General features: G+C 36.1%; 1 protein-coding gene across 9 annotated transcripts in view; it reads left to right on the forward strand.

Annotated features, from left to right (window-relative positions):
* TRIM37 (tripartite motif containing 37) overlaps window positions 1-25,469 on the forward strand; it is a 147,339-nt gene that overhangs the window by 49,553 nt on the left and 72,317 nt on the right. For all 9 annotated transcript variants that reach the window (XM_042966059.1, XM_042966055.1, XM_042966054.1 and 6 more), the window contains exons 11-13: window positions 517-598; window positions 10,941-11,017; window positions 23,420-23,599. In XM_042966059.1, coding sequence (XP_042821993.1) covers window positions 517-598; window positions 10,941-11,017; window positions 23,420-23,599 — 339 coding nt within the window. The remainder of the gene's footprint in view (window positions 1-516; window positions 599-10,940; window positions 11,018-23,419; window positions 23,600-25,469) is intronic.

The raw sequence follows: 25,469 nt of genomic DNA on the forward strand, positions 1-25,469 counted from the left end.
TGGCACAGTGGGGGCTGGAGCACCCTCCTCCATCTGTCTTTTCTTATGGGATAATTTTTTGGCTAAAATACAAACTTTCTGAGGATATCCCCACATATGTTAAGATTAAGCATATTTCTTAAGTTTTTCCATATTAGAAAAGGATAATTGTACTACAGCTATGTGAGGAAGAAGCCCATTGGGTTTTTTCTTTAATGGTAAAAGACTGCTTGTTGAAGTGGTAATTAAATTCAGGACACTTAGTTTTATTTTTCTTTATATTTTCCTTTTCCCTTGAATGTCCCAGTTTTGAAACTGAAAAGATACTGCTGAGTATTTCAGTATCATTAAACCTTATTTCAGAATGTAAGTATATATAAATTTATGCAGTGGAGTCTTGACTTGTTCAGCACCTTCATTTACTTGTTTAGGACTGCAAATAAGTAACATAAGTAAAGTGCTTAGAGTTTGGTTTTGCCTGTTGATATTTCACAACAGTTTTGATCTTGGGATTTGGTTGGTTTTCTTTTACTTCAGCACTTTGCGCCAGCGAGCAGACCCTGTTTACAGTCCACCTCTTCAAGTTTCAGGACTTTGTTGGAGGTTAAAAGTTTACCCAGTAAGTTTTTCATATTTCTTTTTTTTTTTTTTTTTTAATTTTTTTTTTTTTCAACGTTTTTTTATTTTTATTTTTGGGACAGAGAGAGACAGAGCATGAACGGGGGAGGGGCAGAGAGAGAGGGAGACACAGAATCGGAAACAGGCTCCAGGCTCCGAGCCATCAGCCCAGAGCCTGACGCGGGGCTCGAACTCACGGACCGCGAGATCGTGACCTGGCTGAAGTCGGACGCTTAACCGACTGCGCCACCCAGGCGCCCCAAGTTTTTCATATTTCTAATGAATTTTGAAACCAGGGTCTTTCTTTCAGTGTTCTGTAGCACAGTGGTTCACTTTTATGTTTAATTTGACAATTTCATTTACTTCATTAAGCAATTCATGAATCAGGCAGCATCCCATCTAACAGATAGAAAGATGCTCCCTGGTTCACTTTTCTTAGTGGAGTAAAGAGTTAAAGTAATGACAATATTATGGTTTTTTTATAGGGTAGATTACTAAGCATACCAAAAAACTGAGTTAAAATGAACAGTATAAACCTTGACATTACATGAATTTTATTTCTTATTTCTAGGAAGATATTTATCTTTAGAAGAAATATTTAAAATTCTTATTTTAGATATAATTTTTTGAATAAAAATAAATTATTGATACAGAAAGCCATAAAAAAAATACATGTATGCTGATTGCATACTCATGGTGCATTTCAGTGTGTTCCTTTGACCTAGGAATTTTCTGCAAATTGGCAGCTGGATGCAGTGACATGATGGGAGATATATAGTTGCTTCCTATGGCAACAGTATAAGTAGTAGTGTGTTCTTTTATCACACCATGTCTAGTTGCATCTCTTACTGTGATATTGGCAGCTATCGATGTTCATTGCCTACATCTGTTAATTCATTGGAAATTGTAAAATAGTGATACTCTCATTTTATTGTTTTTCATTTATTATTTGTAATAACTTTTATAAAGATACGCTTCTAAGAGATGCTTCCCGTTATCTGTTATTTGGCTACCCACGGTTATAGTTCATAAAGAAGAAACAATTTTTTCCTGTTATTTACTAGTTATCCTTAGTATTTTCTGGAAGTGATCAATTAGATTTTTAAAAATGTCATTATGAATTCATGGATTTATACATATGTAATGTCTTTAAGTTAGCTTCTGTGTCACTTTGCTCTGACTCTAAAAGTCCCTAGTAGTGATTCTTAGGAGTTAGCTTTCTTATTCTCATATTTATGGCAAGATGTTCTAGGCTCATTATGTACATTTCCTACTCCATATCTGGAGTCAGCCATTTTATTCAAAGAGCCCTGATTCCTTTTAGTGGGAAGTGATATTTCAAGACCAAACTGGGTGCTAGGGATGCTTATTTTTATGAGGTTGGTCACAGTTTCTAACCTCCTTGGTGAAGGGAGCTAGGAAATACAGTGATAAACATGTTAGATGTTTGGAAAGGGGGGAATCTGAATTTATTTATTTATTTATTTAAAATGTATTAATAGACTTTATTTTTTAGAGCAGTTTTGAGTTAAACATCAAAATTGAGTAAAAAGTAAAGAGAGTTTCATATGCCCCCTGACCCCATACGTGTACATGCTCCTCCATTATCAACATATCTTGCCCCCGAGTGGTACATTTGTTACAGTTGATGAACTCCTATTGACACATTATTATCCAAAGTTCTAGTTTACATTAGAGTTCATTATTGATACACATTATAGGGGGTTTTTGTTGTTGTTATGTTGTTTTTAGGCCAAAGAATATAATTCGAGAAAACTGGGTAGGAGTATGGATAAAATTGAATTGGATAAGTTCCAGGGATCTCAGTAGACAAAATATATTTATGAACACTTTAAAATTGCTATATAATTAAATACTGGGTTTTTTTTGATATATGTATTTTTTTAAAGATAAAATAACTCATGAGTCAGTGCTTACATTTATAATTCAAGTTCAAGACTGTGGAGTGTTTTTACTTAATCTCTTTATATTATACCTGTGTCTCCTTCCATTTTAGTAATCCCTTTTTTAAAAATTATTATGTATGTATATTTTTTTAAATTTACATCCAAGTTAGTTAGTGTATAGTGCAATAATGATTTCAGGAGTAGAATCCAGTGATTCATCCCCTACTTATAATACCCAGTGCTCATCCCAGGTGTCTTCCTTAATGGCCCTTGTACATTTAGCCCATCTCCCCACCCACAACCCCACCAAGTGCGCACAGTTTGTTCTCTGTATTTAAGAGTCTCTTATGTTTTGCTCCCCTCCCTGCTTTTATATTATTTTTGCTTCTCTTCCTTTATGTTCATCTGTTTTGTATCTTAAATTCCATGTATGAGTGAAGTCATATATTTGTCTTTCTCTAATTTTGCTTAGTGTAATACACTTAGTTCCATCCACGTTGTTGCAAATGGCAAGATTTCATTCTTTTTGATTGCTGAGTAATACTCCACACACACACACACACACACACACACACACACACACATCCGCATATTCTTTATCCATTCATCTGTCGATGGACATTTGGGTTCTTTCCATGCTTTGGCTATTGTCAATAGCACTGCTGTAAACATTGGGGTGCATGTGCTCCTTCAAAACAGCATACCTGAATCCTTTATATAAATACCTAGAGGAATCCTACCTCTTGAAGCCTTTGGAAATTATATAATCAATCACTCATCTGCTTTATTTCATCTTATAGACAGAAATATTTCAGGATAGGAAGTCTTAATTCTACCATCAGTTTGATTACAGAGAACTGCTTAGACATTTTTTTGTTTATACTCCATGTTCCCCACACCCCTTCCCCACTTTCTGCCATATTAAGTAGGAGTTTTGATGTCCGAATCTTGTTCTCTAGTAGATTCTACTGGAACAGCTAGTGGAAACAATATTCCCTGACTTTATATTTTGAAAACAGTTTGTATTTTATATACTCTAAAGCCAGTATTGCTGGATATAAAATCCATAGCTTATATTTTCTATAATTGGGTATCTTAAATGTTTAATTCCATTTTCCATTAGGTAAAATCTGATTATAAACTAATTCTTTTTTTTATTTTTTATTTTTTTTTTATTTTTTAATATATGAAATTTACTGTCAAATTGGTTTCCATACAACACCCAGTGCTCATCCCAAAAGGTGCCCTCCTCAATACCCACCACCCACCCTGCCCTCCCTCCCACCCCCCATCAACCCTCAGTTTGTTCTCAGTTTTTAACAGTCTCTTATGCTTTGGCTCTCTCCCACTCTAACCTCTTTTTTTTTTTTTTTTCCCTCCCCCATGGGTTTCTGTTATGTTTCTCAGGATCCACATAAGAGTGAAACCATATGGCATCTGTCTTTCTCTGTATGGCTTATTTCACTTAGCATCACACTCTCCAGTTCCATCCATGTTGCTACAAAAGGCCATATTTCATTTTTTCTCATTGCCACGTAGTATTCCATTGTGTATATAAACCACAATTTCTTTATCCATTCATCAGTTGATGGACATTTAGGCTCTTTCCATAATTTGGCTATTGTTGAGAGTGCCGCTATAAACATTGGGGTACAGGTGCCCCTATGCATCAGTACTCCTGTATCCCTTGGATAAATTCCTAGCAGTGCTATTGCTGGGTCATAGGGTAGGTCTATTTTTAATTTTCTGAGGAACCTCCACACTGCTTTCCAGAGCGGCTGCACCAATTTGCATTCCCACCAACAGTGCAAGAGGGTTCCTGTTTCTCCACATCCTCTCCAGCATCTATAGTCTCCTGATTTCTTCATTTTGGCCACTCTGACTGGCGTGAGGTGGTATCTGAGTGTGGTTTTGATTTGTATTTCCCTGATAAGGAGCGACGTTGAACATCTTTTCATGTGCCTGTTGGCCATCCGGATGTCTTCTTTAGAGAAGTGTCTATTCATGTTTTCTGCCCATTTCTTCACTGGGTTATTTGTTTTTTGGGTGTGGAGTTTGATGAGCTCTTTATAGATTTTGGATACTAGCCCTTTGTCCGATGTGTCATTTGCAAATATCTTTTCCCATTCCGTTGGTTGCCTTTTAGTTTTGTTGGTTGTTTCCTTTGCTGTGCAGAAGCTTTTTATCTTCATAAGGTCCCAGTAATTCACTTTTGCTTTTAATTCCCTTGCCTTTGGGGATGTGCTGAGTAAGAGATTGCTACGGCTGAGGTCAGAGAGGTCTTTTCCTGCTTTCTCCTTTAAGGTTTTGATGGTTTCCTGTCTCACATTCAGGTCCTTTATCCATTTTGAGTTTATTTTTGTGAATGGTGTGAGAAAGTGGTCTAGTTTCAACCTTCTGCATGTTGCCGTCCAGTTCTCCCAGCACCATTTGTTAAAGAGACTGTCTTTTTTCCATTGGATGTTCTTTCCTGCTTTGTCAAAGATGAGTTGGCCATACGTTTGTGGGTCTAGTTCTGGGGTTTCTATTCTATTCCATTGGTCTATGTGTCTGTTTTTATGCCAATACCATGCTGTCTTGATGATGACAGCTTTGTAGTAGAGGCTAAAGTCTGGGATTGTGATGCCTCCTGCTTTGGTCTTCTTCTTCAAAATTACTTTGGCTATTCGGGGCCTTTTGTGGTTCCATATGAATTTTAGGATTGCTTGTTCTAGTTTCAAGAAGAATGCTGGTGCAATTTTGATTGGGATTGCATTGAATGTGTAGATAGCTTTGGGTAGTATTGACATTTTGACAATATTTATTCTTCCAATCCATGAGCAGGGAATGTCTTTCCATTTCTTTATATCTTCTTCAATTACCTGCATAAGCTTTCTATAGTTTTCAGCATACAGATCTTTTACATCTTTGGTTAGATTTATTCCTAGGTATTTTATGCTTCTTGGTGCAATTGTGAATGGGATCAGTTTCTTCATTTGTCTTTCTGTTGCTTCATTGTTAGTGTATAAGAATGCAACTGATTTCTGCACATTGATTTTGTATCCTGCAACTTTGCTGAATTCATGTATCAGTTCTAGCAGACTTTAAACTAATTCTTAAAAGCATTCAGTGATATGGACTAAATGCCCAAATAATCTTTTTGTTTGTTTAAGTCCAGTAATTTACTATTATGTGTTTGGTTGTTTTGAGTCGTCATATGCTGGTGTCTTTCAGTATGTAGATTTAGATCTTTTTTGTTTTTCTTTTTTAATGTTTTTTATTTATTTTTGAGAGGCAGAGAGAGACAGAGCATGAGCAGGGGAGGGGCAGAGAGAGAGGGATTCACAGAATCTGAAGCAGGCTCCAGGCTCAGAGCTGTCAGCACAGAGCCCAGTGTGGGGCTTGAACCCACAAACCAAGAGATGATGACCTGAGTCAAAGTTGAGACTTAACCAACTGAACCACCTAGGCGTCCCATCTTTTTTTCCCCCTAAGAAAATATTTCCTGAATTCTAGTTTTAAGTATTTATTATGTTTTTTTCTCTGTTTTTTTCTTGGGACTTGGTGTATTATCTGTATTTTGAGATTTCTTTTCCTGTCTTCAGTATTTATCACTTTCTACTCTTATGAGCTTTTCATTTCTTATTCATTCATCCACTCATTCATTTATTTTTTCTATTTTTATTATTTATTTAATTTTAATTTTTTTTTTTTTTTAACATTTATTCATTTTTGAGAGACAGAGACAGAGCATGAGCGGGGAAGGGGCAGAGAGAGGGAGACACAGAATCTGAAGCAGGCTCCAGGCTCTGAGCTGTCAGCACAGAGTCCGACATGGGGCTCGAACTCATGAACCATGAGATCATGACCTGAGCTGAAGTCGGATGCTCAACCGACTGAGCCACCCAAGCGCCCCTCGTTCATTTATTTTAAAGTTTATTTATTTTGAGTGAGTGAGTGCACAAGTGGGGGGGAAGGGTAGACAGAGGGAGAGGCAGAATCCGAAGTAAGCCCTATGTTGTCAGCACAGAGCCTGACACAGGGCTCAAACTCATGAACCATGAGAACATGACTTGAGCCAAGATCACGAATCAGATGCTTAACTGACTGAGCCACCCAGATGCCCCTCTTTTTCATTTAAAAAATTTTCCTTAGTTCACTTACAAGATCTGTTTTGTTTATTTGCTCTCATGTTCTTTTTAGTTCAGTGATTATTTCTTAAATAACTTTTTCTTTTATTTCTAATTCTTTCCTTAGTTTTATCACCTGATTTCTGAGTGTTTCTAATTCTGGTATGTTATTCTTTTATGTCCTATTCTTATTTTATTTTTTTTTCCTTCTGCAGGTTGTCATACTGTTTTCTTAGTGTCATGGATTGTTTTGAAATGGGTTACAATTTTGATCTATTCTTTAAGTATGTTTTTCAAGAATGTTTTCATTATAAGGATGTTATTCTCTTTTTTTTCTTTGGCAAATAATGCTTAACACTGAATTTGCTATCTTAATCATTTCTAGGTGTACATGTAGTATTGTTAAGTATATACACATGTTGTGCAGCAAATCTCCAGAACTTTTTTTACATCTTTCAGAACTGAAACTCTCTGCTCATTAAATGATAACTCCCCCTTTCTCCTTCCCCTCAGTTTGGTAACCACCATTAAACCTTTTGTTTCTGTGAATTTGACTGCTCTAGAGATCTCATATATGTGGAATCATACAGTATTTGTCTTTTTGTGACTGGCTTCTTACATAATGTCCTCAAAGTTCATCCATTTTGTGGCTTGTGTCTGAATTCTCTTTTTAAGGCTGAACAACATCCAGTGTGTATACCACACATTGTTTATACCACACATCGTTTATACCACACATCGTTTATACCACACATTGTTTATCCATTCATCTGTTGATTGGCACTTGGGTTGCTTCTACCTCTTGGCTCTAGTGAATAGTGCTACTGTGAACATGGGTGTGCAAATATCTTCTCAAGATGTTGCTTTCAGTTCTTTCGGCTATGTACCTAGAAGTGGTATTGCTAAATCAAATGATAATTCTGTTTTTAATTTTTTGAGGAACCTCTACACTGTTTTCCGCAGGAACTACCCCATTTTACACTCTCAGTGATGCACAAGGGTTCCAATTTCTCCCTGTCTTTGTCAGTACTTGTTTTCTGCTTTGATAGTAGCCATCCTGATGAGAATGAGGTAGTAGTTTGGTTTCAGTTTGCATTTCTTTAATGATTAGTAATATTGAGCATCTTATGCCTATTGACCATTTGTACATCCTGTTCAGAGAAATGTGTACTCAAGTCCTTTGCCCATTTGAAAATTTTGTTGTTGGTGTTGAGTTGTAGGAATTCTTTATATATTCTGGATATTAACCCCTTATTAGGGGTTATGATTACACATATTTATTAGATGTATAATTTATACATATTATCTCCTATTCTGTAAGTTTCTTTTTATTCTTTTAACATTTCATGTGCAGAAGTTTTAAATTTTGATGTTGTTAAATTTATGTTTTTGCTTTTGGTTTCACAGCCAGGAAATCTTTACCAAATTTAATGTCATAAAGCCTTTTTCTTATGTTTTATTTTAATAGTTTTATAGTTTTAGAATTACGTTTACAACTTTAATCTATTTTGAGTTAATTTTTGTACATGAAGTAGGGACCCGATTTCATTTGTATGTGGATATCCAATGTCATAAGGCAATCAAAAATAAATATGGTGCCTTGCTTTCTGAGAGATGTCCTGGCTCTGCCCTTCTCCTTCCTTTGTTTTTATTATTTCTCCGCTGTTTATTTTTTATTTCACTCCTAGCACTTTCTATGTAATCTCGGGAGTTATCATGAAAGGCCCTATACATTCGTTTATAATAAGAATAAGAACTTATAAGTATATAAAATTTAGAGTGACTTAACTGCATTTAATTCTCAGACTTGTTAACGTTAGGCATCCTTGTACTCAGTTCATAATCTGTTGAGCAGCTCATTCCATTTTCAGTTGTCTGTATTTGGCTTGTGAGGCTTTTCAGTGGCCAACTCTTTGCCATTTTGTGCTTTTTCCTGTTTTTTGTTTCATTAGATGTCCTACAGCTTTCCTCTCTTTTCTCCCATAAAGATGTGTATATCATACAGGTCTTAATGGTTGTAACTGATATATCTTTATTTGCTTATATTTTTGGGGTTGTGGAGATAACCTTTTATCTAGTTTTGTTGTAAATATTGTTTGTGAACTTTTGGATTTTCTGTCCAATTATGTGTTTTGTTTTGTTTTCTGTTTGGATTTAGAGAGTTGCATAAACTATGTTGCCATTGCTGCAATCTTTCCACAATCCTGTGTTGAAAAATCTTAAAGCTAGTATTTTGTTGGAAGTGCAGCTGGCATGTACTTAAGATACTAAAACATTTTCCTTAAAATTATGATTAAAATTAAAAAGATTTCTAATATTATTAGCTGATAAAGATCAGGAGTAAAAAATATTTATTCCTTTTTATTAAAATTTTTTTTTAACATTTATTTATTATTGAGAGACAGAGAGACACAGTGCATGAGCAGGGGAGGGGTAGAGAGAGGGGAGACACAGAATCCGAAGTAGGCTCCAGGCTCTGAGCTATCAGCACAGAGCCTGACTTGGGCTTGAAGTCACGAACTGTGAGATCATGACCTGAGCCCAAGCCAGTTGCCTAACCAACTGAGCCACCCAGGCGCCCCTATTCCTTTTTATTAATTTATTCCAGGGAAATAGTTCTAGGAGCATAATTTAAAGATTTTTTAAAAAATGTTCATTTTTGAGAGAAAGAGATACAGACCAAGCAGGGGAGGGTGAGAGAGAGAGAGAGAGAGAGAGAGAGAGAGAGAGAGAGAGAGAGGAGAGAGAGAACCCAAGGAGGCTCCATACTGTCAGCACAGAGCCCTATGCAGGGCCCAAACTCACAAACTGTGAGATCATGACCTGAACCAAAACCAAGAGTCATGCTTCACTGACTGAGCCACCCAGGTGCCCCTCTAGGAGCATAATTTAAAAGAAGAAAAGAATCTGGCCATTTGAACAAGGATATTGATAGATTTTTAAAATAAATATAATTTGAGATAAATTTATATTCAATAAAATTTACTAATTTTGGCAAGTTTCCACAAATTATATAGTCAAATAATTATTACCACTCCGTGATTTTTAACCCCCCACTTTTCTCATTTGTTTTTTAAGCTGATCCCTTCTTTCTTCCTTCCTGGCCCCTCTGCAACCACTGATGTGTTTTTTTCACTATAGTTTTACTTTGCATAATTTCATATAATGGGATCATACAATACATAATTTTTTGTATCTCATTTTTTTCACTTAACTGATAATTCATTTATTCTTTACTGTGTATTGAGCATTTACCTCCTTTAACCCTGAAAGTTTCCTCAGGATCTTTTGAAGCATAGTAGCCTAGAAATGAAGGGGTTAGTAAGTACTTGTACTCCTCCATAGTCATATCCCAATAGACACTGGAGATGAATAATAAGAATCCTTCCTTCAATCCTCACAGTCTGGTTGGGAAAACATGTTTATATATGTAATTACAACAATGATAGTCATTTAGAAAGGTAGACACGTGAGCAAAATACTGAAGAAATAGAGAAGGAAGTTATTATCTTTGTAATAATCTCTGTAATACAAATTTAAACAACTTCTTAATCTTCAGACAGACTGTTATATGGAATGCTAACATATAAACATTATATAGAAATTATATTTAATTACTTTCAACATCAAGTGTTATCTTTTTCTGTTTTACTCACTTTTGGTTTTAAATATTTTTTGTCCCCTACCCAGTAAAGTTGAGGTTTTTTTCGTATTTGGTGTGTTGATTTTTCATGGAGGCTGATATTTAAGAGTTTTGTGTATGTTAGAACTCGTTTTTGTATGTTAGAATTCTTAACTCTTTTTTTAAAAACTTTTTTTAATGTTTTATTTATTTTTGAAGGAGAGAGACAGAGTGTGAGTTGGGGTTGGGGCAGAGAGAGAGGGAAACGCAGAATCCGAAGCAGGCTACAGGCTCTGAGCTGTCAGCACAGAGCCCTACATGGGGCTTGAACTCACGAACGGCAAGATTGTGACCCAGCTGAAATTGTTCACTTAACCAACTGCGCCACCCAGGTGCCCCTAGAATTCTTAACTTTTATCATAGTTGTTGACATTTTCCTTAGTTTGAATGCCTATATATTTTCATCATTTTCTTTTTTAATGTACAAAAGATTTAAATTATTAGAGATTTAAATCTGTTGGTCTTTTTATCTGTGTTACTGCTTTAATCGTAGAAGTATTTCCCAATCCAAATAGGAGATATTAATGTTTGCTTCGTTGTTGCTTAAATTTTTACACTTAAGTTGATCTAGAGTTTGTATTTGTATAACCTCTCTCTCTCTCTTTAATTATTGATGTGTAGTTGACTCTTCTTCCTTTTTTTAAGGATGGAAATGGAGTCGTTCGTGGTTACTACTTATCTGTGTTTCTGGAACTGTCAGCTGGCTTGCCTGAAACTTCCAAGTAAGACATGCAATTAAATAACAAACTTTAATGTGTGTTTATATGCATTCCTCTTAGGATTTTTTAACTTTTGTTAGTTACTGTATTGTTGTATCTGTTAAGATGTGTACTAGTATGGAATCCCTGGCATAGTATAGCACACACTGGCAGTTCTTTCTTTTTTTTTTAATGTTTATTTATTTTTGAGAGTGAGGGAGAGCGCACGTGAAGGGGGAGGGGCAGAGAGAGGTGGACAGAGGATCTGAAGTGGGCTCTGCACTGACAGCAGTGGGGCTCATACTCATGAACTGTGAGATCACAAACTGGCAGTTCTAAAACTGCCTCAGGAATACTCCTCTTTTTTTTTTAACTCAATTTTTTTTAATTAAAAAAATTTCTAAATTTCTTTTTTGAGGGAGAGAGAGAGAAAAGTGGGGCTCATCCCAAGCAGAGCTCATGTTTGTTTGTTTGTTTTTTACGTGAAGTGGGGCTTGAGCTCACCCAGTGTGGGTCTTAAACTCACAAACCTTGAGATCATAACCTGAGCCAAAGTCAGATGCTTAATGACAACCACCCAGGCACCTGGACTCTTTATACTCTTAAATTTTATTGCAAACCCCAAAGAGGTTTTTTGGCTTTTGGTTTTTGTTCTTAATTTTTTTAAATTCAGTGTACGTTGGAAGGCCAGGTGTTCTTTTTTCTGTTTTGTGTTTGAGAGAGAGAGAGGATCCCGAGCAGGCTCTGTGTTGTGCAGAGCCTGACCTGGGGCTTGAACTCATGAACCAGGAGATCATGATGCGAGCCAAAATCAACCAGAAGCTTAACTGACTGAGCCACCCACATGGCCCAAGAGTTTTTTGTTTGTTTGTTTGTTTGTTTGTTTGTTTGAATATGGGTTATATCTGTTATTTTCTGAGTTAGAAATTAAAACTGAGAAAACCTTAAAAAAATGTTGTAAGTTCGCTTTAAAATAATAAACCTATTGTATACTAACATAAATAATATTCTTGTGAAAGATAACTATTTTTCTTTCTTTTTTTTTTTTTAATATATGAAATTTATTGTCAAGTTGGTTTCCATACAACACCCAGTGCTCATCCCAAAAGGTGCCCTCCTCAATACCCATCACCCACCCTTCCCTCCCTCCCACCCCCCATCAACCCTCAGTTCTCAGTTTTTAACAGTCTCTTATGCTTTGGCTCTCTCCCACTCTAACCTCTTTTTTTTTTTTCTTTTTTTTTTTTGATAACTATTTTTCTAAAGCAAAATAATATTTGGTGAGAAAACTTGTACTATTTTGCATTTTTTGAAATGTCTTAATGTATAGCTTTAAAAAAGACAAATGGATCCTCACATTGGCTTCTATATTCACTTTGTTGCAATAAGTTCTTTGGTTGAAGTATATGTTTAAAATCTGGTCTCAGATTTTGAATATCATGGGTAGTTGGGAAAAGTCGTTTTTTTTTTGTTTTGTTTTGTTTTTGATGAGATACAAACAATTCATATACCATAAAATTGACCTTATAAATAAGTGTACAGTTCAGTAGATTTTAGTATATTCAGTGAGTGCTGTAACTGTCACTGATAACTAATTTCAGAACTTTTATATCACCCCATGAAAAGACCCATTAGTAGTAACTTCCCTTCCCCCTTCTCCCCATTTCTTGGGAACCACTAATCTACTTTTTTTAAGGAGGAATATTTAGAAAAGCAGTTTTAGATAATTGTGAATTTTGGTATTACACCAAAGTTGAACAAGTTGTAGTTTGTTGAATGTAGTTTGTAATGGGGAATCTAGAACCATATCAGTGAATTTTATTTTACTCTACTGCAGTAAAATTTGTTGATGTGGTATGAGATGTCTGTTTCTAGCTATGATGGTGTAATAAGGAGATAACCCTTTCTCCTGCAAAAATCAAAAAAAGAAAGAAAGAAAAACAACACTTTCTGGACATGAGGCAACAAATGAAAGCAATCCTTTAGAAATAAGAAGCAGATAAGCTGTATGATTGCCTCACCTTATATAGCCTTGAGAGAGTTTTCAGTCTGTAACATAGGGAGGAAGAGCTGAGGTAGAGTCTGGCAGACTCTCTGTGTTTGAGTGCCCAGGAAGACCAGTTTAGCTAGAATGTGTTGGACAGAATTCCAGAGAGGGGACAGCTCCACAGAGAACTCTGGAGATCTGTAGAGGGTTCCCTTAAATTTAGTGTTCTGCAGAGTACTGATCAGGGCACATGTATGAGGAAACTATCTGAGGTTCGGGAAAGAAGCATCTGAAAGATTAGAGGGAGTGGTGCCTGGTGCCCATAAGAGGTAGTAATGTGTCTGTTCTTACAACTGTAGTGGAGAAGCTTGTAATTCATGGGCACTAAATACAATAGTCAGGAAATTGTTGCTTCAGTAATGGAGAACTATTAGTACTAGACTGAACACTGCTCCCAACCCACCTAACAAAGAAAAAGCAAGGCCTGAAAGATCTTGTAACTAAATTGTGTCCCAGAGCAAAGTTCAAGAAAATTTATAGGATCACAAAATGTCTAGTACCTGAAAAAGTCAAATTTACAATATCTGATGTTCAGTCAAAGATTAATTGACATGTAAGGAGGCAGGAAAACATCAAAAATGAGGAGAGTAATCAGTCAAAATTGAGCAAGAACTATTTTTTTTTTAAGGATTATTTTAGGCTGATTATTTTTTTAAAGTTTATTTTTTTATTTTGAGAGAGACAGAGACAGAGACAGCGTGAGGGGAGGGGCAGAGAGAGAGAGAGAGAGAGACACTGAGAATCCCAAGCAGGCCCCAAGCTGCCTGCACAGAGCCTGACACCAGGCTCAAACTGGAGAAACTGAGATCATGACCTGAGCCAAAACCAGGAGTCAGATGCTTAACCCACTGAGCCACCCAGGCGCTCTAAACGATTTTTCTTTATGTAGATTACTTCTGTTGATGTTTTCAGAATTAGAAATTAAAACAAATTGATCTTTTATTCACTAAAAATAATTAAACCTATTGCATATTAAATGTTTTTCTTAAAATTTTTTTTAAATGTTTATTGATTTTGACAGAGAGAGCGTTAAGTGTATGTGTGCAAGCGGGGGAGGGGCAAAGAGAGATGGGGAGAAGAATCCCAAGAAGAGTCTAAGCAGGGCTTGATCTCTGGAACCATGAGATCATGACCTGAGCCAAAATCAAGAGTCAGACGATTAACCAACTGAGCCACCCAGGTGTTCCTCTACTTTTCTCTTAAAGTAACACTCATCATTATATTTAGGTCTACATGGATTATCCAGGATAGTTCCCTCATCTGAAGATCTTTAGCTTAATCCCAGCTGTATACTCTCCTTTTTTGCTTGAAAAGTTAACAATCACACATTCCAGGGATTAAGATGTGGATATCTTGGGGTAGGGGGTAATATTCAGCCTACCGCAGCCATAAACTATAAAGCCACTATTAAAATGACAAAGACATATTGCTAATAAAGCAACAAAGGGGATAAAATGGATTTACAAACAAATACCTAAAGAAGGCAGAAAGAATTAATGGGTAACAAAAGAACAGATGGGATGAATACCCAAATGTATTCGTGTAAATTGTCTCACTACCCAGTTAAAAGGTAGAGATTGTCAACCAGCCTCCCCTGATTGACATTTATAGACTGATCAGACAGTAGCAGAAGTGCCCAGATTGTTTACCAAGAGAGGCCATATTCTGTGATATAAAACATATCTCAATAAATTCAAAAGGATTCAACTCATTCAAAGTATGTTCTCTTGCAATCATGGAATTAATTTAGATATTAACATACTGTATTTTGGAAATCTGAAATATTTGGAACTTAACACATTTCTAAATAACTCTGGATCAAAGAGGAAATCATAAGGGATTTTTTTAAAGTATTTTGAACAACAAAAAATATTTTGAACCAAATGAAAATGAAAACATATTAGGATTTGTAGTGTGCTGCTAAAGTAGTAAGTAGAGGGAAATTTATAGCAATAAATGCCTATATACAGTTGACCTTTGAACAATATGGGTTTGAACAGTGCAAGGTTTGAACTGCAGGTTCATTTATACACAGATTTTTTTCAATAAATACAGTAAGTACAGTATTGTAGTTGTATTTTCCTTACCTTTTTCTTAACATATTCTTTAGCTAACTTTGTTGTGAGAATATAGTATATGATACAAATAGCGTACAGAATACACTTAATCAACTGTTTATGTTATTGGTAAGGCCTCTGGTCAACGGTGGTCTATTAAATTTTGGGGGAGTCAGAAGTCACACATTTTTGACTGTGTGGGGATCAGGGCCCCTAACCCCCCTACATTGTTGAAGGATTAGTTGGTAAGTGAAAAGCAGAAAGGTTGCGAGTCAGTGATCTTAACATCTACTTTAAAAAACTAGAGAAAAGAAAAACAAGTTAAATGGAAGGTAAGCTGAAGAAAGGAAATTACAATAAAGATCAGAGCAGAATGCAATGAAATAAAAATTGAAAAAGCAATAGAGAAAATCATTGAGATGAACACAAAATTAGACTAAACCTACATGATTGTGAGACTTACAGTAAAGCTACAGTATTAATATAGCATAGTGTTAACATAAGGATAGAAAAATTCATCAATGGAATATACCACATTCAGAAATAAGCTCACATTCATAAGCACAACGGATTTTTGATACAGATGCAAAGGTAATGCTGTGGAGAGAGTATAGTCTTGGTCCTTGAACATTTGGATATCTATATGCAAAGAACATAAACTTACACCCATACCTCATACTACATATGTAAATTAGTGAAAACTGACCATAGTCCTAGATGTAAATTCTAAAACAAAAAAACGTATAGAATATCTGTGACTTTGGGTTAGGCATTGCTGTTTTACAAACCAAAAGTATAATCTTTAAAAGAACACATTTACTAGACTTCATGAAAACCATGAAGTTCACCTCTTCAAGTTACATAGACTTTTATCCAGAATATATAAGGAACTCTCAAAACTCAGCAATTAAAAAATAAACAAGCTCCCTTCCCCCTGGGGACAAAACATTTGACATCTCACTATGAAAGATATATTGATGGGAAAATAAACCTATTTAAAGTAATTAATAGAATTAGCCATTGGGGAAAGGGAAATTTACCGGCAATACACTACCAGTATACCCTATTGCATTAATCATTAGGGAAATGGAAGTTTATAAACAGTATGATACCACTATATCCTATTGCATTGGGTAAAATTAAAAAGATCATACTGGGCGGGGTGCCTGGGTGGCTCGGTTGGTTGAGTGTTTGACTCTTCATTTTGGCTCAGCTCATGATCTCACAGTTCGTGAGTTTGAGTGGGCTCTGGGCTGTTAGGAGCCTGCTTGAGAATCTCTTTCTCTCTCTCTGCCCCTCCCCTGCTGTCTCTCTGTCTTTCTCAAAAATAAACAAACATTTAAAGAAAGAAAAAAGATCATACCAAGTATTGGCAAGAATATATAGAAATTTGAAGTCGTGTACCTTCCTCATGGGAATGTAAAACAGTAACTACCACTTTTGTAAACTATTTGGTGATTTGTTAACAAGCTAACTATACACTTGCTACATGACTCAGCTAAGCCACTCCTAGATATTTACCCAAGAGAAAAGGGACTGTATGTCCACACAAGGATTTTTACTCAAATGTTCATAGCAGCTTTGTTTGTAATAGCCAGATAGAATCAACTCTAATTTCAATCAACAGCTGAATAGATAAATAAATTTTGGTGTGTCCCTACAATGGAATACCACTCAGCAATAAAGAGTTATGAACTATTGATACATGCAACAACATGAATGGTTTTTAAATTATTTGTGAAAGAAACTAGAATATGTATATATGATTCCACTAATGTAAAAACTCTAGAAAAATGCAAACTAATCTGTAGTGACAGAATGCATGTATGTAGTTGTTTGGAGATGGAGGGACAGACAGGGCTGGGGTTAGGTGGAGGAAAATGCTAAGGAAGGGAGCACAAAAGGCAGAGGAAACTGGGAAAGGATGTGTTTTGTATCTTGGTTGTAGTAATGGTTTAATGGGTATGTATTTATGTGTATGTGTGTATACATATAAAAATTACCAGATTGTGTAACTTCCTTTGTTATACTTCATTAAAGCTATTTACTCAAAAAACAAACAACAATGAGAACTTAATTGGTCTGTCTTGTACTTTGTTTTTTTTTGTGTGGGTGTGTTTTAAATTTTAGAGAGCAAGTGTGAGGAGGGGAGAGGGATAGGGAGGGAGGGAGGGAGAGAGAGAGACAGAGAGAGAGAGAGAAAGAGAGAGAGAGAGAGAGAGAGGATGAATCTTAAGCAGGCTCCATGCTGAACCCAACAAAGGGCTCGATCCCACAACCCTGGGAACATGAGCTGAGCCAAAATCAAGGGTTAGATGCTCAACCAACTGAGCCACACAGGGGCCCCTAATCTGTCTTATACTTGGAATGGATGTTTTACTCATGTGTTGATCATTTAGAAAATAATAATTTACAGGGGCACCTGGGTGGCTCAGTCACTTAAACGTCTGACTTTGACTCAGGTCATGATCTCACAGTTCTTGAGTTTGAGCCCTGCATTGGGCTTTGTGCTGACAGCTCAGAGCCTGGAGCCTGCTTCGGATTCTGTGTCTCCCTCTCTCTCTGCTTGCACTCTCTCTCAAAAATGATAAACATTAAAAAAAAGAAAATAATAATTTGCTAAATATACAGTTGACACATTTCATCATGTGATATTAAAGAATTACATTCATTGATACTACCATTTTTTATCAGGAGAGTCCTCAAGTGTTAGAAAACTTTTTTTTTTTTTTTACGTTTATTTATTTTGAGAGAGCTGGGGAGGAGCAAAGGGACAGGGAGAGAGAATCCCAAGCAGGCTTTGCACCGTCAGTGCAGAGCCTGACATGGGGCTCGAACTCACAACCGTGAGATTATGACCTGAGCTGAAATCTAGAGTCAGACCCTTAACTGACTGAGCCACGAAGGTGCCTCTGTTAGAAAGCTTTTTTTTTTTTTTTTAATTTTTTTTTTTTTAACGTTTATTTATTTTTGAGACCGAGAGAGACAGAGCATGAACAGGGGAGGGGCAGAGAGAGGGAGACACAGAATCTGAAACGGGCTCCAGGCTCTGAGCTGTCAGCACAGAGCCCGACGCGGGGCTTGAACTCACGGACCGTGAGATCATGACCTGAGCCGAAGTCGGACGCTTAACTGACTGAGCCACCCAGGCGCCCCTGTTAGAAAGCTTTTAAGCTCATGTAGCACCTCCAGATTTTCCAGAGTTAGGACTTTTTTATTTCAAAGCTTGTGTTTTATCATTGGCAACCAATATTGGAAGTTTTTTTCTTTAGATGTTTTGGTCCAGAAAATGTCTGCCAGATATCCACAACTGAATAACCCTTGTTTATTGTTGTTCTTTTAATTTGATATTACACACAAAAAAGTGAATTTGCAACTAAGTTAAAGTTATTTACCCAAGACAACCATTGTACGTGACTATACAGCAAAAGTACTTTATGTATGTGTCCCATTTTGTGACAGCAAGATGTGAGATTTAATAAAATGTATCAATTTTACTACTTCATCAAAAACATTCCTGAGAGACACTGGCATTTTGTTTCACTGTCTGAAAGTGTGTAGTACTGAATAATTTAATGACTTTAGTGGTACATTAAAAACAAATTTTTTTTAATGTTTATTTTTGAGAGAGAGACCAAGAGACAGAGCATGAGCAGGGAAGGGGCAGAGAGAGAGGGAGACACAGAATCTGAAGCAGGCTCCAGGCTCTGCGCTGTCAGCACAGAGCCCGACACAGGGCACAAACCCACAAACTGCGAGATCATGACCTGAGCCAAAGTTGGAAGCTTAACTGACTGAGCCACCCAGGTGCCCCTTTACTGGTACATTTTTAACTACTGTTCTTCTGCACCATTGTTCCGAATGTCCTCACAATGAAAGAGGCACACAACTTAATATTACGATAATGGTTGACATTTTGGATCTCTGAAAGGACCATTTAGGAGCTGACCCTTGGGCACACAGATTACATTTTAACAACTTCTGACATAGACTAACCTTAATGCAGAATATTCTTGCCCCTACTGGGGAGTCAAACTATGAATAGTGCTAGTGATATGGAAAGGATTCTGCCTTTGAATTACAAGTATGTTTTAGCTGTTGGCTTTGCTTCAAATCTCCTGTGTGATCTTTAGCAGTGGACTCACCTGTATTTTCTTTTTTTAATGTTTATTCATTTAGAGAAAGAAAGAAAGCACCTGCATGTGCCTGAGTGAGTGTGGGAGGGGCAGAGAGAGAATCCCAAGCAGGCTCTGTGCTGTCAGCGCAGAGCCTGACTCAGGGCTTGATCTTACTAGCTGTGAGATTATGACCTGAGCCAGAATCAATAGTTGGCGCTTAAATGACAGAGCCACATAGGCGTGTCTCTAACCTGTGTTGTTATTATAAGAGCTAACGTCTGCTATGTATTTACTTTATGCCAAGCACTGTGCTTTATAGTACCATTTTTCTTTACTATCCCCTTGTGAGCTGTAGGTTATATTAGTCCCATTTCACAGATGGTAATACAGTGATGGCTCAAATTATTCACTCAAGATCGGCATTGTTTAACAGCAGTCGGTTTAACACAGACTTTTTGGTTTCTGTATTGTTGTTGTTAACGACCAAGCTGTTTTGATTCTCTGAAATGAGCCATTTTGGTTGGAAAGTGGTTGATCGAGGGCAGAATTATAAGAATCTCAGTGATTACAGGATTTTGTTTGTGTCCCTGTTGCTACCATTAAATCTTGGGCCTCTCCTCATCTCTTGATTAAGCTATTTCTTGATCTATCTCTATTTCCTGTGTTGGAAAGTTTCCTTTCTCTGTTACTGATAGGTAGATTTTGTGACATTTCTGTTGCCTTTGGTACTGATTTTATTTCTGTGCTTTTATTGTTGATCATATACACTTCAGGAACCTAAAGTTCACATTGTCTTATAAACAGCAATAAATGTTATCAGTGATAATGAAACATTCAGGATACTGAGGTTGAAAAAGATTATGATTCATATATTTGTTAAATATTATCTAAATACTTTAGCGAGACCTTTCTATTCTGATAAAGTGACATCTTATTATCTGTTAATTCTCTTAACACTTCAATAAACCTAGAGGAAAGTTTTGAATACTTTTTCATTAATATTAAAATGTCATTCAGTTATGGAATTCAGAGTTGAACAGTGAAGTAGTTTAACTGCTAAAATATGAAATAAAACTTAAATCTTTGTGTCATTATCTAGTATATTTTAGTATCATCTGGGATGCTGCAGAAGTACTATCATAATTTCATTATGCTTAAGTATCTCTCTAAAGGTGTGTTGGCATACACGTGTATAGACTTTCAGAGAATATTTGCATATGAGTGACATCCTGAAATTAACTCTACAGTCCTTGCTGAGTGCCTTGTTTTAGAGAAGGGAATTTCTTTGAGTTGCTTAAGGAAAGAGTTGAACTTTTCCTGGAGGAGTAATTAAATAATTCTAAAATTTTTAAGTGAACAGTTATTATATTTATTCAGAGCCTTCAGTTTGGTAGAAGGAATATTCAAATTTAAGGTTTTAGTTTTATCTAAGATTGGGGTTTAGATGCTAAGTTAAGTATTTTAATTTGGATTAATTCCCACATTTGTTAGAAATACAAGTATGTATTTGTCATGATTTTAAAGAACTAAAGCTGGTAAAGGAACTTCTTTCATACATTATATGGTTTTTCATACAATGTGAGTTTTTACTTTTTTCTATTGATCTTTGTGCTCGCTTCGGCAGCACATACACTATTGATCTTAAACTTTTATCTGTTTTGAACCCAGATGTATTTGACTATCTGCATTAATGTATTCTCCCCCAGATTTTCAATATTCTTGATTGTTTTTCTGTGTATTTTGAGTTTTTCACTACTCATTTTAAAAATAGAACAAGTTAATATTGTAGAGGTGAAATTCATGTAACATATAATTAACCATTTTATTTTATTTATTTTTAATATGAAATTTATTGTCAAATTGGTTTCCATACAACACCCAGTGTTCATCCCAACAGGTGCCCTCCTTAATGCCCATCACCCACCAGGAGCTCCCCTCCCTCCCACTCCCTATCAACCCTCAGATTATTCTCCATTTTTAAGAGTCTCTTATGGTTTGGCTGCCTCCCTCTCTCTTTTTTTTTTTTTTTCCCTTCATCTCCCCCATGGTCTTCTGTTAAGTTTCTCAGGATACACATAAGAGTGAAAACATGGTATCTGTCTTTCTCTGTAGGACTTATTTCACTTAGCATAACACTCTCCAGTTCCATCCATATTGCTACAAAAGGCCCTATTTCATTCTTTCTCATTGCCACGTAGTATTCCATTGTATATATAAACCACAACTTCTTTATCCATTCATCATTTGATGGACACTTAGGCTCTTTCCATGATTTGGCTATTGTTGAAAGTGCTGCTATAAACATTGGGGGTAGAAGTGCCCCTATGCATCAGCACTCCTGTATCCCTTGGGTAAATTCCAAGCAGTGCTATTGCTGGGTCATAGGGTAGATCTATTTTCAATTTTTTGAGGAACCTCCACACTGTTTTCCAGAAGTCAAGCTTTCACTTTTTGCAGATGACATATTATACATGGAAGACCCAATAGACTCCACCAAAAGTCTGCTAGAACTGATACATGAATTCAGCAATTCTCAGAATACAAAATCAATGTACAGAAATCAGTTGCATTCTTATACACTAATAATGAAGCAACAGAAAGACAAAGAAACTGATCCCATTCACAGTTGCACCAAGAATCATAAAATACCTAGGAATAAACCTAACCAAAGATGTAAAAGATCTGTATGCTGAAAACTATAGAAAGCTTATGAAGGAAATTGAAGAAGATATAAAGAAATGGAAAAACATTCCGTGCTCATGGATTGGAAGAATAATTAACCATTTTAAAATATACAATTCAGTGGAATTCAGTGCATGTAGAGTGTTGTAAACCATCACCTCTTTCTAATTTCAGAGTGTTTTCATCACCCCAGAACACCCCATACCCATTAAGTAAACACTCCATATTCCTTTCTTCCCCTATACCTAGATAAATACAATTTTGCTTTTTCTGTCTCTGTGTATTTGCCTATTGTGGATATTTCATATAGAAGATCCTATAGTCGGACCTTTTGTTTGGCGTCTGTTCACTTAGCATGGTGTTTTCAAGGTTTGCTCATGTTGAAGCATATACCAGAACATCATTCCTTTATATGACTGAATAATATCCAATTTTAAGTATATACTTCAATTTGTTTATCCATTCATCTGCTGATGGATATTTGGGTTGTATGCAACTTTTGGCTATTATGAGTAATCCCGTACAGTTTCTATATGGACATATGTTTTTGTTTCTTTTGAATATACATCTAGTATAGAATTGCAGGATTATATGGTAATTCTGTGTTTATAACATCTTTGGGGACTTGCCAAGCTTTTCCACAGTGACTGCACAATTCTATGTTTTCTACCAGCAATGTATGAGAGTTCATATTTCTCTACATCCTCACCAATATTTAATAATTTGTCATTTTTAATTATATTTTATTAGCACCCCTGTGAGTAAGTACCTTTGTTAAAGCAAAAGTAACTTTGAAAGTACTATTTTATACAAAATTTATTTATTTTTTGAGGTGCTATTTTATACCTGCTATATTGGTAAACATGTTTTTTAAATTTTTGTTAAGTTTTTAGTTATTTCTTTTTTTTTTTTTTTAACGTTTTGTTTATTTTTGAGACAGAGAGAGACAGAGCATGAATGGGGGGTGGTCAGAGAGAGAGGGAGACACAGAATCTGAAGCAGGCTCCAGGCTCTGAGCCGTCAGCCCAGAGCCTGGCGCGGGGCTCGAACTCACGGACTGTGAGATCGTGACCTGAGCTGAAGTCGGACGCTTAACCGACTGAGCCACCCAGGCGCCCCTTTAGTTATTTCTTTTAAGAGAGAACACAAGTAGGGGAGGAACAGAGAGAGAGGGAGAGAGAGAATCCCAAGCAGGCTCTGCAGTGTCAGCACAGAGTACAATGCGGGGCTCAAACCTACAAGCCATGAGATCATGACCTGAGCTGAGTTGGATGCTCAACCAACTGAGCCACCCAGGCGCCTCTATTGGTAAACATTTTTAAGAGGGAAAAAGGACCTGGTGTCAGTCATTTTGTCGGAACCCATTACAAAACTGGTGTCTTTATAAATGATAGTCATTTCTGAAAGAAATGTGTCAATAAGTTTTTTCTCAGGTTATTAATGACCTACTTAGTGTTTCAGTATGTTTGTCTTCTATTCTTGTTTATTAACTCTGTATTAATAGTCTGTTTTTCAAATTTAGGTATGAGTATCGTGTAGAGATGGTTCATCAGTCCTGCAATGATCCTACCAAAAATATCATTCGAGAATTTGCATCTGACTTTGAAGTTGGAGAATGCTGGGGTTATAATAGATTTTTCCGTTTGGACTTACTTGCCAATGAAGGATACTTGAATCGGCAAAATGATACAGTGATTTTAAGGTAATAGGAAACATTTGATATTGTTTTTATCATGGGGGAATAATGTCATCAGAACTTTATTTTGAAATTTATTAATTTAACAAACATGAATACTGAAATTCATACTAACTATAATCCTATTATGTTTTTGTTTCTTTTCAGAAGTCCTGTATAGTGAGTAATATAACTTAGAAATGTGCTTGACATCTAGTTAGTAATTCCATAGAAAGGAAACTACTACTTTTTTTTTTTTTTTAAATATTTATTATTTTTGAAAGAGAGAGACAGAGTGCAAGTGGGAGAGGGGTAGAGAGAGAGAGAGAGAGAGAGGGACACAGAATCTAAAACAGGCTTCAGGCTCTGAGTTGTCAGTACAGAGCCCAACACGGGGCTTGAACTCAAGTACAGTGAGATCATGACCTAAGCCGAAGTCGGACACTTGACCAACTGAGCCACCCAGGCACCCCAGGAAACTACTGCTTCTTATAAGTAATGTTCCATTTAGTTACCTATTGAACATCTAGCAACCTCCCCATTTGGAAATACAAAAATATTGAGGGATCAAGTACTTATGTTTTTTCACTTGACATTGTATATTATATGTGGGTGACTGGTTTTACAAGCTTAAATTCACAAAATAATTTTCAGTTTCTTCCAGATAACACCAAATTAAAAGTAAGGAAATAGAAATGAAAATTCATGAAAACAAATTAAGTGATAAGTAGTTGGTGTGTTATTTGTAAGGAAGGACAACATAAACACTGACTATAAAACCGCACAGCCCTGTTTAATACTGGGGTACCTTGTATAAGTCAGACATTTTGGAGCATCATTACATGATGTTTTAATTTGATGATGACAATGAGAGCTTGAGTATTAAAAAAGTAGATTCAATTATGGTTTTTTGGGGTTTTTTTAAGTTTATTTATTTTGTGAGAGACAGCAACTGGGGGAGGGGCACAGAGAGCCCAATGTGGGGCTCAAATTCACGAACTGTGAGATCATGACCTGAGCTGAAGTCAGACACTTAAGTGATTAAGCCACCCAAGTGTCCTGATTCAATTATGTTTTGAACAATGTTTAACAGTTTAAGAAGTTTCCATGAAAACCATTTTCAGAGCTTTTTCCTTGGGATTGATTTGGTATACTCTTAATTTCCACTTATTCTGAGCTCTTTGATTCAGAGCATGCTGTAGGAGTTGCTGTTGTATGAACCTTTACTCGTATGTGTTCTTCATAACCCTTTTGGGAGAATGAATAAGTGATAAAAGAGTATTGCATTTTCAGTGTAGGAAAAAAGATTCTTGTTTTTGTCTTCATTTGGGGAATTATTTTAGTTCCATTTTATAACCTTTCAGGGTTTTGTTATTACTATTCTTATTTGCCAAAACAAATAGTTTGTTGCTATTCCATACTTTACCATAGGGAAGATAGCAAAATTATTCAGCCATCAATTTGACCAGCCCACAAAAGGGCCTTTAAAAAAAAATGTTTATTTATTTATTTTGAGAGAGAGAGAGAGAGAGAGGGCAGGAGAGGGGCAAAGAGAGAGGGAGAGAGAATCCCATGCTGTCAACATGGAGCCTAATGTGGGGTTCTGTCCCACAACCCTGGGATCATGACCTGACCTGAAATCAGGCATCAGACACTTAACTAAGTCACCCAAGTGCCCCAAGAGCTTTTTTTTTTTTTTTTTTTTTTTTAAATCCTTAGTCCTCTCCTTATTGGAGTCATAGTAATGTTGAATCTTTCTGGTGGAAATCTGTGTAATAGTTTCTTTTTTTTTTAAATGCAATTTAGCCCAAATTCTAATTCTTTATTTAGGCCATCCCTATTTATAACAAAACTTTTACTTACAGGCTTGAATATTAGTGCAGGAACAGATTCCTAT

Source organism: Panthera tigris, chromosome E1, assembly GCF_018350195.1.
Source record: "Panthera tigris isolate Pti1 chromosome E1, P.tigris_Pti1_mat1.1, whole genome shotgun sequence".
NCBI classification, from domain to species: Eukaryota; Metazoa; Chordata; class Mammalia; order Carnivora; family Felidae; genus Panthera; species Panthera tigris.